The sequence below is a fragment of the Delphinus delphis genome, chromosome 1, assembly GCF_949987515.2.
Source record: "Delphinus delphis chromosome 1, mDelDel1.2, whole genome shotgun sequence".
Lineage (NCBI taxonomy): Eukaryota > Metazoa > Chordata > Mammalia > Artiodactyla > Delphinidae > Delphinus > Delphinus delphis.
Window position 1 is genome coordinate 170,564,857 of NC_082683.1, and position 18,139 is coordinate 170,582,995.

Genomic DNA, 18,139 nt, shown 5'->3' on the forward strand with positions numbered 1-18,139 from the left:
TAACTAGGAAAGAGGATTACGGGACTGTATCTTCCCTCCCCCTCAAATTTTATTACTGATGTGAGATTCTCACATAACTTCATACCTTAAGTAATTATCCATACCTCCCCTCTTATAGTTTCCCCAACACTTTTGCCCTAATTAGCACCTTTCCTTCAGAGAACACAAAAAAATATCCTTACATCTCTGTTATCTTCAACGGGGAAGAAGAGGACTCAAAAATATGACCTTTGAATGTACTCACCTTCTAACTAGCTCCATTTCTTTCTGGCACAGCTGTTTCCAGTATCTGTTACTCCATTCCCCTTTACCATCTACACTCCACCCCAACCACCCCCACTGACACTGGACTTTCTATTCTGTTCCACTAGTCTACATGTCTACCTCTTAGGATATTTTTTTTAAACGAAACTATGAACAGAAAAGAAAAAACATCTCCCTGGCCCTTTTAAACATTTTACATATGACTGTCTTAAGTAATTTACAGGGCTGCTTCTAAATATCTTTTATTCACATTACACATGTGCTCCCTGATCTGACGCCTGCCTATCTACCTAGTCTCATGTCCTACTATTCTCAGCTACATACCAACAATTAATGACGTTCTTGACATTTGCCAAACCTGCCAGGTTCTATTGGCCTCTATCCTTTTAACATGCTGCTTTCCCTTCCAGGAATGTCCCTGTCCTAGAACTTACACCTTCACATCTCAGTTCAAACTCCTAGCATCACCCCCTGCCGCCTCTCTCAGTTCCAACATTAAGACCTCTGTGAAGTGCTCTGCCTGAACATTGGTTTCTGTCAAAGTTAAGTGGGGATAAGATCTACCCCATAAAATTGTCCAAAAGATTAAATGTGAGTGTATGCTACAACACCCAGCACACAGACTAGCACTCTCTCCTGGGGGCTTTCCGCCCTATGCACTTGAGCAGTGTGCAAAATACAATCGTTTGCTTTTTATTCCCACCGCTCACTATAGTGTAAGTCGATGTTCACTGCAATTTTTTAGATTTCTAATGCCTGGAGCAAAAGTACACAATATCTGTTGATGCTACACCTTTAACTTACACTATGTTATATGTCAATTATATCTCAATAAAGCTGGAAAAAAAATGTTCAAATAAAACTTTCAGTGCCTATCATCACACTGGGAACTGGAATCGCACAGCAACTGATAAAAGTGACAACACTGAGCAGTTCTCTTTCTAAAAATACTAAGACTGTGGTACTACAATTCTCTTCAGAAGCTTACATTTCTTAAAGATAACTTTTTGAAATCTTTACTGTGGGAGCAAATATCCTGATGGACATACATTTAATAGTTTCATGCATAACAATTCTGATCCACTCCTCATTTTCCATCAGTGCTATAATTTCTGCTTATACAAGATGATCTACAAGGTGCATTAGTTCCTTCAAACAGATCCTTGAGGAAAATGATCTACCTCCATGAAGACTGTTTGTGTGTATGTATGGTGTAGGGAGAAATTGATTTGTTATAACTAACTTTATATACCCTTTGCTGAAATCAGTAGAGACATCCTACACTGTTTACTAATGGATGCCATCAAAACCACTCTCAGTATGTAAGAACACCAGCCCCTTTCCAGCTTCAAATCTATTTTCAGGTTAATTATTAGCAACGAAGGAAAAAAGTATTTCAAGTTTCAAATGTGTACAGCCATTATGGCTTTTAATTATAAACAAAAGTGGTTAGCATTTGGAGATAATATCACTTAAATCAGGAAATGCTAGTAAGATAAAAAATGTGCTCTCAACTTTTATTTATTTTGGGCTGCATTGGGTCTTCATTGTTGCACGTGGGCTTCCTCTAGTTGCGGCGAGCGGGGGCTACTCTTCGTTGCGGTGCACAGGTTTCTCACTGCGGTGGCTTCTGTTGTGGCAGAGCACAGGCTCTAGGCCTGTGGGCTTCAGCAGTTGTGGTGCACGGGCTTAGTTGCTCCACGGCATGTGGGTTCTTCCCGGACCAGGGCTCGAACCCATGTCCCCTGCATTGGCAGGCGGATTCTTAACCACCGCGCTACCACGAAAGTCCTCAACTTTTTAAACAATGAAAAATGATGCTATAATACAGATTTTCCTCAACTTATGATGGGGTTATGTCCCGATAAATTACTCCTAAATTGAAAATATCCTAAGTCAAAAATGCATTTAGGGGGGCTTCCCTGGTGGCGCAGTGGTTGAGAGTCCGCCTGCCGATGCAGGGGACACGGGTTCGTGTCCCGGTCCGGGAAGATCCCACATGCCGCGGAGTGGCTGGGCCCGTGAGCCATGGCCGCTGAGCCTGCGCGTCTGGAGCCTGTGCTCCTGAACGGGAGAGGCCGCAACAGTGAGAGGCCCGCGTACCGCAAAAAAAAAAAAAAAAAAAAAAAAATGCATTTAGTACACCTAAGCTACCAAACATCATAGCTTACCCTAGCCTACCTTAAGTGTGCTCAGAACACTCACATTAGCCTACAGTTGGGCAAAATCATCTAATACGGAGTCCATTTTATAGTAAAGTATTGAATATCTCATGTAATGTACTGAATACTGAAAGTGAAAAAGAGAATGGCTATGTGGGTACAGACTGATTCTAAGCACATCACTTGTTTACCTTTGTGGTCACGTGGCTGCCTGGGAACTTTGGCCTGCTGCTGCCGCCTGTCACCACGAGAGAATATGGTACCACATATCCCTAGCCCGGGAAAAGTTCAAAATTCAAAGTACTGTTTCTATTAAATGTGTATCATTTTTGTACCTTCATAAAGTCAAAAAAAATGTATATTTTGTGACTTCATAGAACTTAATCAGAAAAAGATTAAACTTCTGTTTTAAATGAGTTTCAAAGTGAAAATGAAAAACCTATATTTAAAACTCCTTTTTAGGTTTCTACTACAGATAATATACTTCTTCAGCATTGCCTACACAGTACTTGAAAATGTCCCCCCAAAAGATCTAGCTCACCTATGTCGTTTCCAGAGGAATAGCTTCCATGGCTTTCTGTCTCCTCCAGGGACAGTATCTTGAACGATGCTAGAGGAGTAGAACCTGGCTGAGTAGAGATCATTCCTCTGAATCGTGTTACCGTCCATGTCCGGACATGATTATTATCTGCACAGACTAGGAGAGAAAGAGAGCACACAACAGTTGTTAATAAATATAGATTATGAGAGCACCAACAAAATCACCTTTATAAACATATTTTAACTTTTTTCACTATAATTTACAGAAAACAGATCGTAGCACATTTTGAGTGGCAAACAGCTTACTTAGCTTAAAATTACACTTAATTTGTACCTAGCCAACAAAAATGAGATAACTGAATATGGTTTACCTTGCTGCAAATATAAGGTATATAAGTAAAATCTATGGATCCTTATAAAAGTAGCCTGTAGGGTATGAATTTAGAGAAGGTTAAAAAAAATGTGTATGTAAGAGAGAAGATGCTGAATATTTTTCTGTTCTGTGGCTAAACTCCATTGTAAACAAGTTGCCTAGTTTATTTTTTCCAACCATATAAATTGTTTCTGCTTATGTTACTCCAATATTAAACAACCAAGATCAGGAGCTACTGAGAATTTACTGGCACAAATAACATTTGTCAAAAAGCTTATAGGAACCAGTTATTTATTGCTCATTCACAGTTGCATCAAGAAAAATTAAGATTTCAATACTAAAGCTGAGAATTATTTTTATATGAGAGTCTGCATTTAAAAAACATATTCCAATTAGATTTATTTTTTCACGGTAATATTAAGTGGGTATATATTGAGATATCTCCTAACAAGTAATCTATTTCTGCTGTTTTTTCTGTCTGAATAGATACTCTGCTAAAAACTGTAAACCAAAAAAATGATATCATTAATGTAAGAACTGTACTTTTGCGGCGTGCCTTAATAAAAAATGTATTAATTTGCCATTTATTATGAACTCATCAGTATCTACTAGGAAAGTATCCAAAACTTCTTATATGCACACAACATTTCCTACTGGATAAAATGTCACAGTTGCATATTTTAAACAAAACTTCAGAAATTTAATTTTGGCAGACAGCAATAAGAATAAAAAGTGTACATATGTTACTTATACAACAAAATTCTCAGTTCTCAGGATGCCAGTTTTCTGGTGAAAAAGAAGACATTTACTTCTAGGCTACTGAATCAGCTTCATGGGAAATAATTTCCTAATTTCATTATTAAGCTTACTAGGATTCAGAAAAATAACAAATACTTCTAGCTGACTCAAAAATGCAACTATGGGATTGACATATATACACTAATATGTATAAAGTAGATAATAAGAACCTGCTGTATAAAAAATAAAATTCAAAAAATAATGCAATTATGCAATTTTGTTAGTATTAATCATTATCTAACATTTCAAACCTACATGAAATACTTGTTGTTAAAATGCAAATTTAACTACATAGCTCTTTGACATCACATCCAACAATAACATCATTACCATCAAAATAATATCAACTGCTACTGAGTATGGCATTGTCATTTAAACATCAAAACAATCTTGCAAAGAAATAGTCTATTTTCTCACGGGACCAAATTACCTCATTTTATACAACATTTATTCGTAAGGACTATGCTAAGTGCTGAGAATAGGGTGGAGAACAAAAGCTTCTGCTGCTGTAGAAACTTACTATATTCTAGAAGAGGGAAAGAGATGATAAATAAGAAACAAAGTGATAAGTCTGTGAAGAAAACAAATCAACATACTGATAGCAGAAAGTGCCTGTTAGACAGAGGGCTAGCTAGTTTAGACAGGGTGGCCAAGGAGGCCTCACTGAGGAGGTATTTGAAATGGGACCTGAATGTCAAGGAGAGACAGCGAAACAACCATCTAAGAAAGAAGATGTCAAATGAAAAGAACAAGTGCAAAGTTTCTAAGGCAATTTTAAGAAATAGAAAAGCCAATGAGTTAGGTATCATGAGCAGTAAGAAAAGTGACATGGGAGGCGTGGTGAGCAGGTGAGCAGGATCCGGAACAGGAAGAGCCGTATTAATCTGTTCATTCTGTTCATTCTATAAACAGAAAGAAGCCATCGGAAATCAGATCTGCTTTGCATTTCTTTTTCTTTTTTTTAAAATAAATTTTATTTATTTATTTATTTATTTTTGGCTGTATTGGGTCTTCGTTGCTCTGTGTGGACTTTCTCTAGTTGCAGTGAGCAGGGGCTACTCTTCGTTGCGGTGCACGGGCTTCTCATTGCGGTGGCTTCTCTTGTCGCAGAGCACGGGCTCTAGGTACACAGGCTCAGTAGTTGTGGCTCGCGGGTTCTAGAGCACAGGCTCAGTAGCTGTGGCACACACGGGCTTAGTTGCTCCACAGCATGTGGGATTTTTCTGGACCAGGGCTCGAATCCGTGCCCCCTGCATTGGCAGGCGGATTCTTAACCACTGCGCCACCAGGGAAGTCCTGCTTTGCATTTCTAAAGATATTTCTGGCTGCTGTGTGGAACATGTACCATAGAGAGCCAAGACAGAAACAGGGAAAGAATGGAGTAACCTAGGGGAGAAATGCTGATTTGAGCTAAGGGGCTGGCAGCAATGGACACAAGTGAAGTAATCAGACTTGTGATGTATGTTGAAGCAGAGAAACGGGACCTACTGATGTATTACACGTTATGTGGAGGGCAGGGGGAGGCGGGTGCAGTGAGAAAAAGGGAAGAATCAAGTGTGATTCCTAGATTTTCAGCTTGGGTAAATGAGTAGTGATATTGTATACTAAGATGGCTTTTGAGACAGAAATCAAAAGTACTATTTTATCTAGGTTAATTTAGAGATGCCTATTAAACATACAACCAAATACTAAGCACAAGCACTGGATATACAATTTGGAACTCTGTGGATGGTCACAGGTGAAGGGCAAGTCTGGGAGTCACTGGCATGTAGATAATAATATTCAAATCACCAGGGAAAGTACAGACAAAGAATGGAAAATCTAGAAAGAGATCTGAGGCAATCCAACACTTAGTAACTGGGCAAAAGAGGAGGAACCAGCCATACAGAGTGAGAAAAACTCCTCAGCGAGGCAGATATTAGATGAGTACTGCTCTATGAAAGATTAAAAAAGAGACTGTTTCAGAAAGGCATAATTACATCCAAAACAATGAGACATTCAATAAAAGCATATTCATCCATCCATCCATCCATTCATATATGGACAAGGTATTTCAGCTCCATTTGGTGTTTAATTAGTGAAAGATGCAGCATCTTTTTATATTAGGTAGTCTTCATATAAACAAAGCTGATGCATGAAAAGGATGTTTATAAAAATTTAAGTTAGGCAGGAGCTGATCTACAAAAGATTTAATGCAAGATTGTTTTAAAAAAGCAAACTACTGATAAACCTGACTCAATTCAATTTTCATCAACGCTTTCAGAAATCATCTATCATAGACATTGAATCTCATGATGGAATTTTACTTTGTGATCATTTTATTTTGTGTCAGGCTAATTTTGCTTGAAAATCTGTAACTAATTTTTTAAGTATCAAATTAGTATCTAAATGTTAGAAACATATATGACTATGAAGAACAACAAACCCACAAATGTTATTTTCTTCACATCTCTTTACACATTTTACTAATTTTTAACAGTAGTTGATGTTAGACTACTAACATTCTACTAACTTTAGCATTAAACCTTAAGACAACACAACCAAATTTATATTATATTCATACTTGAAAAATTTCTCTAATAAAACATTCTTCAACAGGATTATGATAAATATTCTGAAGTAAAATATGCCATAAGAACCAAATATTAAAATAGAGAGTAAATAAAAGATATGATGCCTTCTAAATTTATGTATACTACAACCAGACAATATCAAAGAAACCTCAGAAGACAATCATAGTATTTCTTCAGTTATTAAACTTTTCTACCACTTTTTCTGGTGTGTTTTTCTTACATAAAACACTGCTTTTATATTCTTTTAATTTGTAGGAGTCTAAAAAATAACACCCAAGGCAAGGTTTTACATGACATGAGGTAGACCTCCTTACCAGTACTAATAAAATCACTTTACCTGATACAAGATGCTTCTCTGAGAGCATGATTTTTGTGACGGGACTTCGGTGAACTGTGAAGGTCTGAAAAAGCTGAGGGCCTGACCCAACCGTCTCTGGGTGCTGCACAATTACTCGTACTGCTCCAGAGCTCGTACCATAGGCAATCTCAATCCAGTTACCACTGACACCTAACCAAAATCAAAAATTGAAAGGTGATATAATAGAAGACAATAAAAAGAAAGCTGCCCTTGCAAAGTGTTCCCTGTGATAGAAGAGGCAGAGCTGGATTCAGCACTTGTTATCAGCCCCAAATCCAGCTCAGCAAAGAAATCTTAAGACTTCTCTGACCATCTTAAATTCATTCTTTCCTTTACAAATCCTTTCCTAACACTCACTCCAATATAGAATTGTTCACTCTCTCCCTTGTACTATGTATTAGGTTCTATCAGAGCAACTGTAACACCCCAATTCTCTATTTCCATGTCTATCTACCTCTACTCTTTATTGATAAGAGACTGAATCATAATCATTTTTTAATCTATATCACCTTACAGAGTGCCTGAGACATAGTAGGTACTCATTAAATGTTTAAGGAATAAATCTGACATGCTAAGAACACCACTGACACAACACAGTATTCCTAAAGCAATACTCCATATTATTTCTAGCCTCGAATGACCATCTGTTTTACTTCTGCCACAATATTGAATCTTCTCTTTGAATAATCAAGTAATCCATGTACTATTCAACAGTTTCAAAACTGTTATAACTATGGGAAAATATATCCATTCCATTGCTTACATCACATTTACCTATGTTGTTCTCTTCTAATTATATACAACTAGCTCATGACGTCAGGTTCATCTGTGGCTTTTTTTTCAAACAAGTGCCCAGATTCCATCATATATTTAAGACAGAATGGAGTTCAGTGACCTACATTCCTTAAAAGCGTCACAGAGAACCTCTCTTAGCTTTGATAGCTGTTCTTTCTGATTCACGTGAAAATACTGGAATCGAAGGAAAAGGGCATGCTATGGAAAACACTTCTCAAAACTTAAAAGGCAACTCCATTCTTGTGTCTTAAAAGAAGACACTGCCACCTCAAAAGAAGTTTTATTCTCCCTTTTTAATTAGACTGGGGCCGGGGAGGGGAGCATATCTCATTCTAGAGCAGGGGTCAGCAAACTTTCTATAAAAAGCAAATAGTTTAAACTTTGCATGCCACACTGTCTCTGTACAGCCACTCGACTCTGTCACAGTTGCAGAAAAGCAGCCAAAGACAATACATAAAACTATTAATAAAAAGAGCATGGTTTGCTGACCTCTGTTCTGGAGCAACATAGTTTAAATCCTACAATTTCAATCAAAATCATCTGTGCACACCAGAATCTTTCTTTCTTTCATACCGAAGATAATGATTTATTACAATGCATTCAATGAAATGATTACACAAGTAACGTATTCAAACTATTAATATTACTAGCCACATGTAAGTATTTCCTAGAATTCCTTTCATTACAGATAAATTTTGAATTTCCCATTTATGTTTATCTTTCACTCTAGAATATAAAAATTCTTAATAATTTACAGAGCTAGTTTGTTAATTTCATTGCAATGGCCTTTGAAAAAGCAATAAGTTATGGATACTGAGGTTTTCCAAAACTTAAATTTAAAATTTCCCAGAGAAATTTTCAATAGAGATTAAAAGTCTAAAAGCTTTCGTTGTTGTTATTGTTGTGAAAAAAAAATAAAGCTCTTAATTCCAAAATGAAATCAGCTGTCATAGGAAGGTAAATGTGCAGATAAGTTTAACAAATAATTTTAGTTATTATTATAATAGTAGGGCTTAACAATACAATTCACAAGAGGGAAAGTTCTAACTTCCCACCTCAGATTATGTTTACTGGTCATGTCTGACTTCAGTATAAAACCAAACATAAACATTAGACTCTAAGAGATGAAATCCTCAGCACTGCAGTTCACCAAAACAAAGGGCCAGATTAGTGTTACAATAAACCAACGAATAAACATACATTATCAAAAGAACTCCAACAATTTATAATAATTTTTCTATGCACTAACTTGTTTTGGGTGTGAGGTAAACACTCAGAGCAGTAATAGCATCATTTGAAGGATCATGATAAAGTTCAGTTACAAGAAGATCGTTATCCTTCATTCGCAAAGGGAACTTCTGCATATCTAAAAATAAAAAAAGAATTAAATAGCATTAAAATAAATAGTGAATCTATTTAAAACTAAAAAAGGTAATATTTTCTTGTTCTCATTTTAAAAATCATACTAAATAGGACCATACTAAGTGTCTGACCACTTACCTATATAATATATTGATCCATTGTTACATCCCAGGAGAAGGAACGACCCAGCAGTGTCATAACTAGTTATAGGAACAACGTCTTGAACCTGATGTAGTGAGAATATTGTTAGATGTCAGTTATTAATTACAATCTATATTTTCTGCTCAATTTCCTCAAAATTTTTGAGTCTTTTAATAAAAAGGATACTAATATCCGATTTAAGTAGGGCTTAGAAAATACTTTCTTTACACACACACACACACACACACACACACGCACACCTCCAAGGGGAACTCTGACCTTTTAAAGCTTTTCTAAAAAATTTTTTATTTCCAACAGCAGCACTTTCCTTTCAGAATTTACTCATTTCCTTTTTCTGCACATGACTGTGAGGTCACAGCACACTTTAGGACTGGAAAACCAAGTCTGACCAGGCCCCTTTCTCCCTTGTCTCTCTCATAGAAGAGATGAAATGACCTGCCCAGAATCAGAACTAGAAAACAGATCAACCGATTTCTAGGTAGCACTCGCTCCCTTGGTAGTTCATTACCATTTCTTTGAAAAGGTAGTCTTCTCTACTTTCATATTCCCCACTAAATACTTCACGTCTATTTCCTAGGAAATGGCCAAACAAGTTCTCAAATGCTTTTATTTTTTCAAGTACTAGAATTAAAAAAAATCAGTTTTCCAAGCAAATCAGTCTAGTTACAAATTAATGAATGCCTATGTGTGTGCCAAGAGAAAAGCAAAGGGCATGATTTTTACTATAAAACAAAATGAAAAACAAACAAAAAGTGTTATTGTACTGGCGATGAGATCAAACTGAATCATCCCTATGTACAGCCAGGCCAGACATGCATGTGAAAGTTTACACACAACATTTAAATGAAACACTTTTTATGTACCAGATATTATCCAGGTGAACAAGTACTGGAATGGATAAGGGATGTGAAATATCACTTTTGCTCTGTAGAAGCTTAGAAACTTGTGGGCAAGAAAGAAAAATAAAGACAATTATAATGTGATAAGCACATTAATGCCTATCACAGTATACATTATACATTATTTAATGTATAAACAGGGTGTGCAATACAATCATAGAAGAGGGAGAAAGGATTCCCATCTCAACCCCAGTCCAGGGAGAAGCACAAAGATCAAGGAAAAGTTCAAAAAGAAAGTAAAGCTTGAAAACTAAAAAACTAACTAGGAGTTAGGTAGAGAAAGGGAAAAGGCACACTTCTGACAGAACAGCAAATACAGCAAAAGAGTCTAACTAAAAACACAAATTTAAAAACAGCTAAAACTTGGAAATAATGATTCCTAGAAGCCGTTCATGTCCATGACCCTAATTTCTGTGTGTGCCTTCTGGTGTCCTGCATGGTTGTAAGTTACACTAGAAATATCTCTGCAAAGACTCAATGATCACCCCCAACCCCAGGTCAGGTTTCTGTCTCATCAGAGCCAACACGTTTCGTAGCAGGTAAACACCGACAACTTCTCAGTGATATGAGTAAAGATGTCTGAAAAATGGAGGGAAGGCTGCTTCACTGACCAATTTTCTTACACCAAGTGCATCATTTTAGCTCCAGCACTCCAAGAAGAGCTTCAATTCTACCCAGAATCTTCACAGTCAGAGGCTGGGCATAGGTAAGGCCATGAGATTCCTCTCCCTCTGGACCCATTTTTCAGTGAAAGAGCAGCAGCGGCCTGGAGCTTTCCCAGGCACGTCCAAGACAGATATCTGACCTTTCAGTTCCCTGGGAGGATGGGCTCCAGGACTAGAGCCTTCCTACCTCTTTTCCTGCAACCCCTGAGCACGTCCTGCTTTTCTGCTCATGTCTACCCCTCAGTACAAGGAGAACAGGGAAAGCAGAGGATAAGTAAAGTTAGGTTACAGAGGAGTTGGTACTAAGTTCTTCTCTCCCAGCATAAGCAAGGAGCCAGCCTTTCATGGCCTCCTCTTCTTTACCCCAACAGCTTCACGTCAGGAACCTGAGACACCATACTGATTAGTATATTTGGTTCAGTCACGGTGGTCACAAACCTAAGGTGGAAGTGGGTTTTCTCTCCTAACGTTGCATGCAGTGATTATCATTAACTCCTATGTAAAAATTTAAATGATCTACATTTTGAAAATCACTATCTTCCCAAGCAACACAAGGCCCCTAGAATCCTTTAACCACAATCTCTACCTGCATGATGACCACTGTTTTTAACATCAGTATGTTTTAACCCTCACCCATTACTTTTTAGACTTATTTAGAGTCACCAACACATCTACAAATTCTTTGGCTAGTCATGTTTATTGTATTCCACTACTTCCTCTTCTAAGTATAAATAACCTTATCAAAGGGCATTTCTATAGAGGTCCTTCCACTGAAGGTTATAAGTGACAAACTTTGTCTGTATTATCTGAAAACATCTCTCATTCATGTTTGAATGATAGTTTTGCTGGATATGAAATCCTAAGTTGAAAGTTATTTCCCCAACTAACTTGAGAATAGCCTATTGTCTTCTGGATTCTACTGCTGGTGATGAAGAGTCTGTTTTAAGTCTAACTACAGTGTACCTCTCATAACTCTGTGGACACCTTTATGATACTTTTATCTTCTATTATTGGTTGGCCAAAAGGTTCGTTCAGGTTTTCCCGTAAGATCCTATGGAAAAACCCTAATGAACTTTTTTGCCAACCCAACACATCACCATGTGTGTAAGTGTGACTCTCATTTTATTTGGCCTTGATGTATTTCTTTAATCAGTAGAGTCATGTCTTTCTTCAACTCTCCAAAATTGTTAGCAATTATCTTTTCTAAATTGCCCCACCTCCACTGTTCCTTTCTGAAAGTGATTTTCTCATTTTTTTCTTTTCATATTTTCTCACTCTTTCTGCTTCAGCGTGAATGATTTTTTTCAAATGTGTCTGTCAATTCATTGTCCTTCTATTCAACACATTAAGTCAGAATTTTGTTTTTAATTTTCAATGACCTTTAAATTTCTACTCTTTCATTTTGCTTCTTTTCTGACTGGTCCTATTCCTTCGTTATAGTCTAGTCCTTCTTCTATCTCATTAAATAACTTCAGAAATTTATTCTACATTAGTTGTCTAATTGTTCAATTATTTTCAGCTTTGGGGTACATCTGTACTCTAACTGCTAACATTTGATGACTCTGCTAACATTTGATGACTTTCCTTCATTTGCTTTCATGTTTCATGTGTAGTTTACAAATTTGGGGAGGTTATGGGCTCACTTTCAGCAGAAAATATTTCTTCTGCAGAGTCCTGTGCACCATATTTGTGAAAGTTCAGTTTCATGTCCACATTTGGAAATGCAAATGGCCCTAGACCAGCTTTTTACATTAATTTCTCAAATTGGAGTTCCCATACTTACCTTTGTGTTTTCAATTTGCACATTTGTACTCCTAATTTGATTATTTTGGTCTCAATTTCTCATTGATGGTTTTCCCCTGCACCACCTCTCCCCAGTCCAAGACACTAAACACAGGTCAAGCTTTCTTGTTCCAAAATTGTTGAGCAAAATTTTCCCATTCTTCTTCTCAGGGACTGAGGCAGACCTTTAAAGCGTCAGCTTTTTGCAGGAGGCTGGTTTACACTGTCCCATGAAGCCATGCCTCCTATGCCTGGTAGAACCCCAGACCCCAGAGCCTTTACTCTGATACGTGACATGCAAATATGTATAAACAAACAAATAAATGTAATTCAATACTTGATATAGATACAATATATGCTGTTTTAATATTTTTACCCAATATTTCTATATGTCAGCTGATTTAGCTATGTTACTGTAAATCCTAAGTAAGCAAATATAACATACTCAGGGTAGTGGTCAGTACATAATAGACACCAAAATGTCAAGTCTTCTTACCAATAATTGATCTAATTCAGCTACATTACTGTAAATCCCAAGTAAGAAATACAACGTACTTGGGATAGTGTTCAGGACATAATAAGACACCCAAATGTCAGTCCTCTCCAATGAATTCTGGGCCTAAGATTCCAACGCCCACCTTATTCTTGTTCCTAACTTGCAGGGGTTCATAAACCTATTATAAAAACAAAAAAGTAAATCCCACCAAACCCTACTTGTGACATCAGTGCTACAAGTGCATCAGAGCACAAAAGAAGAGAAGCTACATCAAATAAGCCTCCCTAGTTCTTGTCCGGCACAGCCCATAAGAGCACAGAAATTCACTCTGACTCCTTGTTCCCACAGCCAGTATTTCCTCCTCAAGCTCGTCCTCCACTGTTCATTTAGAGGCCAGGCTGTGACTCAGATGGTGACTCTGGCTGAAGATCTCTCGTCTTTCAGAATGAACACAGACAGAGCTCTCTGATCCTTTAGCAATCACAATACACAATGACTTTCCAGGACTAACTTCCAACACTGTCTCTCTGCTTTGATATGAGAATGAAACATGTATAATCTATGTTTCCAATATACATCTAAATTTAAACTTGCACAACTTGGGAAATAATGCCTAAAGTTACTATTCTGCCACGTAACTCAGCCTAGGCCATGTATCTGAAACACTAATTCCTTATTATTAATCTTCTGAAGTCTAATGAAGAGGAATTAAACAAAAAAAAGAAGAAAACACTGAAACTTTCCTTCTAAAAATATTTTTCTTTTTTCTTACCCAAATCAGATACAATACTCTTATAAAATTTTCATTAACATTTTATTGAAGCTGTCCTAATAAGAAACTGCTACACCAAAATATCACAACCGCTTTTAGGCTCAAAAACGCTTGCTCTCTCGCTCTCAGGCTCGTTTGTCTGACTCAAATACCTCAAATCAATCTTGACTGTACAGCGAGAGTCACAAACTACACTAGTTGTCCTGTGTACCTTCTGTGTCACTCATGGGCAGAACTGTTGCTAAAGGCCAGATCAGAACCCGCTCATCCAGTGCCACAGCAGCCAGCCTCAGGTCAGAACTGTCCGTTGAGGTTTGCAGATCAGACACTGAGATTTCATTACATCCTAGCTCTGCACTGCACCACCAAAAAAATAAATCATCTATCTGGGCTAAAAGTTATAAGGCTTGTTTGCTGCATGAATGCTCGACTTACCCCAGGTCTTCCTGAAATGTAATAACAAACCTACTTTGTCAGCTATGGTTTTCAACTCATGCATACACCAAACAAGAAGCAACAGGTTATACATACAGGACTAAACGCTTAAGGTGAAGTATCCACTTTGAGGATGCTAGTATAGTTTTTGGGATCTCAAAATATGAAAACTTTTATATGCAGTTGTGACATTAGTAAAAAACAAAGAAGGTAATGAAGAAACATGTTCCTGGGCTTCCCTGGTGGCACAGTGGTTGAGAGTCCGCCTGCCGATGCAGGGGACACGGGTTTGTGCCCCGGTCCGGGAAGATCCCACATGCCGCGGAGCGGGCTGGGCCCGTGAGCCACGGCCGCTGAGCCTGCGCTCCGCAACGGGAGAGGCCACAACAGTGAGAGGCCCGCGTACCGCAAAAAAAAAAAAAAAAAAAAAAAGAAGGAAACATGTTTCTTTAGAAACCTAAATGCACCTTGGGAGTTCTACGGCACAGATAGCACAGCTTCTCAGAGCCACTAAAAGCTCGCTGGACATAATTAGCCACGTAACCTACCTGAGAGCAGATCTTCCATAAACCATTAAAATCCACATTCCTCTTTACAGAAATATCACCAGCTGAAGAATCCCTCTGATCGACTTCCCTCCACCTCAACTTTAGATTAACCTAGATCAGTCCTTCCCCACATTCCTTGGCCCATCACTTTCATGGTAACAACCTTTATAATGCCTTTTCTGTGCCTATATGGAAGGTCCACTCTTGGCTAATATATTTTTTCTACAAACATGACTTCCATGTCTCCATCTAGAATGAAATTTAACTTTCTCCGATTGCCATCTCTCTCATCGGAAGTCATTCATTCTCTCACCATTTCCCCAGCATCTCAGGCGCGGCCGTACGCCCTTAAGAATGTCCCTCCACAAGCTCAGTCCAATCACGACATTCAATTACCCTACCTCTGCCCAGACTGCAGCTTCCAGATCAACACACCACTTCTGCTGAGGAGCTGGGCACCTGGATCAGTTAGCTTTTTGTCCCATTCTCCATTACTGTTCTGGCACCTAAATGTTCACCCTGATGACCCTTACAGTTCTCTGACCACTATTTTAACTACTTTCATCTTTAAGTCAGTTCAACACATGATTTAAATGGCTACGTCAATGAGAACTGCTCCAACTCCAAAACCTTAACTCCAGTCTTTGACCACAACAATTCCCACTCCTTGTAAGTCACCAACCTGCTTTCACATCCCTCTAGTCCCTTGAATCCCTGCATCCCCCTCTGCTGACCTGGCACTCCTTCATTTCTTGATCTTACAGTTTCAATTACTTTGCCACTTCATGTTTTCTCATCCCTTTGTGTGTCATACCCATTTTATTACATCTCCAATCCTGAATCAGGCCGACACTGTTTTCTCTTGCTTCTGTTCCCAGTACTGAGGATTAAGGAAGAAACTCACATAGCTATACCAGCCAGGTCCATTATAAAGATTTATAATCTCTGCAATCCTTGAAACACACTTCCAATGTCTTTCTCCTCCACAGTACGCCTTCCTCACTCTTCCATCGCAGAGAAAGAAGTCTCTCTACTCTGTTGGGGCAACCCCTCCAGCTGTGTTCTAGACCCCATTTGCTTCTAGGGCACTAGCAACCATCTTCATTCTTTCAACCTTCAAATGCTTTCTCTGTCAACTCCCCTCTCTGACTAACAAGCATGCTCAACTTCTCCCGTCCTAGAGAAAAAGTAAAATAAAGCACTGAATATCTTTTCCTCCATCCAGTCTTGATCCTTAAACTATCACTTTGTTTCTCTGCTCTCCTTCACCACCAAATTTTTTGAAACACTCTGAATTTGCTAACTCTAATCTCTGATCTTTTAATTCCTTAGTTCCTGCAATCTGCCCCCCCAATCAAAACCTAATTAACTTATTAATACATCTGCAAATGATATCCTACTGACAAAACCAATGTCATTTCTCAATCGTATCATATGTGTCACTTTGGCTCTCGGTTTCCTATCTTGTTCCCTTAAGAGCTAATGTTCCTCAGGATTTTAACTTTGGCTTTTCTTTCGCTGCAGATATCCTCTCAATGGAAAATCTTACCAATTCCCATTTTTAAATTACCAAGTATTATGGTTTCCAAATACTTTTTTCTAGCCCTTTTCTTCTTCCCTAAATTCCAGAGGGGTGCTTCCAACTATATATTGAGCTCCTGTATATGGATACCCACAGGAATCTCAAAGTAAACATATTTAGTCATTCTAATTATTCCTCACACTATCTACCAGCATATATGATTCTCCTCCTCCGTTCCCTATCAATGTAAAATATTACCAGCCACTCAACTGTCAGAACTAGAAATCCATCTCTCTCTCCTTCAATTTTTCTCCATCGAATCAGATACCAATCCTTTTAGGAAGGCTTATGAAATGGTTTTCAGCTAGTCTCATCTTTGCCGTCTACTCATTTTAGTTGAAGCTCTGCCTCTTTTGCTGCATTACTTCCCTGATCTCCAGTCCACTTTTCATATTAGCTAGCACTGTTCTCTTTCTAAAACATGGATCTGGCCAAGTCACTCTCTGCTTAAAGTCCTTTCATTTCTCCCCTCTCCTTCAGAATCAGGCAATAACCTTTTTTTTAGTCTTATCTCCTTCCTGTTCCTCTCAAGTACTTGAAACCGTTTAGCTTGCTATCTTTTCCTTGAACAGGCTATGTATTTTCACACAGAAGTGTGCTCCCACTCAGGAGATGAAGTTTGCCTGGACTACTATTCCCAAGGCATGAAACTTAAAACATTTCAAGGAAATAAAGAAATGTCAAACCAGTTTAAAAACTCACTCATTTTCCAAAGTGACTTAAAATTCTTGAAAATGTAGTCAAACTTGTATCCAGAAGCAAACTTAGCAGTAAATATATTCAATATTTTATACAGTAAGTCCCCTACATGCGAACCTTCAACTTGCAAACTTTCGAGGAAGCAAATGTGCGTTCGAATGTCCAATCACGTAAGTTAGTTCACATGTCTGGCGTGCACTGTCACGTGCATACATCCTCTACAAGTGGTTGTGCTTTTGTGTACTTTACTGTACAGTACTGTACAGAGTACAGTAGTACAGTATCTTTATTTCGAGCCCAGGATATCTGGAAGCAAGCGTAAAGGCAGCGGTGATGTAGCTGGTGCTGCTAAGAAGAGATTCATGACACAGGAAATGGCAAGGGGATTCTCTTTATCTGAGGAGGCACTGTTAAGTTTCTGAGGCACAGGACCCAAAAGTAGAACAGTACACCAAAGTTGCAGCAGACGTTCAGAATGCATCCAGTGCTACCGTGTCATCTATGAGGAGAAAAAAAGAGCTACTACCTAGACATCACTGGATCGCTTTTTCAAGAGGGTAGACAGAATTGAATCCAGCAAGGAACCAGACCCTGTGCCATCCACGTCAGGCGTGAGTGAAACTGCAGCTTGCCCTCCATCTCCTATTGCTGAGGATCCTTCAGCTCTACCATCTCCCACCTCCAATCCCTCCTCTAGTCAGTAACTCTTCCTGCCTGTTCACTCGATGCCAGCCCCTGGATGCCAGCTGTTGTAGTCCTACTGTACTTTTCAAGGTACTGTACTGTAAGATTAAAAATGTTTTCTTTATTTTTTGTTTGCTTTTATGTATTATTTGTGTGAAAAGTATTATAAACCTATTACAGTACAGTATTA

At 38.3% G+C, this 18,139-nt stretch overlaps 1 protein-coding gene across 3 annotated transcripts in view; it reads right to left on the minus strand.

Annotated features, from left to right (window-relative positions):
* KCTD3 (potassium channel tetramerization domain containing 3) overlaps positions 1-18,139 on the minus strand; it is a 70,924-nt gene that overhangs the window by 16,227 nt on the left and 36,558 nt on the right. For all 3 annotated transcript variants that reach the window (XM_059998380.1, XM_059998369.1, XM_059998389.1), the window contains exons 11-14: positions 9,364-9,451; positions 9,113-9,229; positions 7,048-7,218; positions 2,968-3,123 (exon numbers count right to left, since the gene is read on the minus strand). In XM_059998380.1, the coding sequence (XP_059854363.1) occupies positions 2,968-3,123; positions 7,048-7,218; positions 9,113-9,229; positions 9,364-9,451 (532 nt within the window). The remainder of the gene's footprint in view (positions 1-2,967; positions 3,124-7,047; positions 7,219-9,112; positions 9,230-9,363; positions 9,452-18,139) is intronic.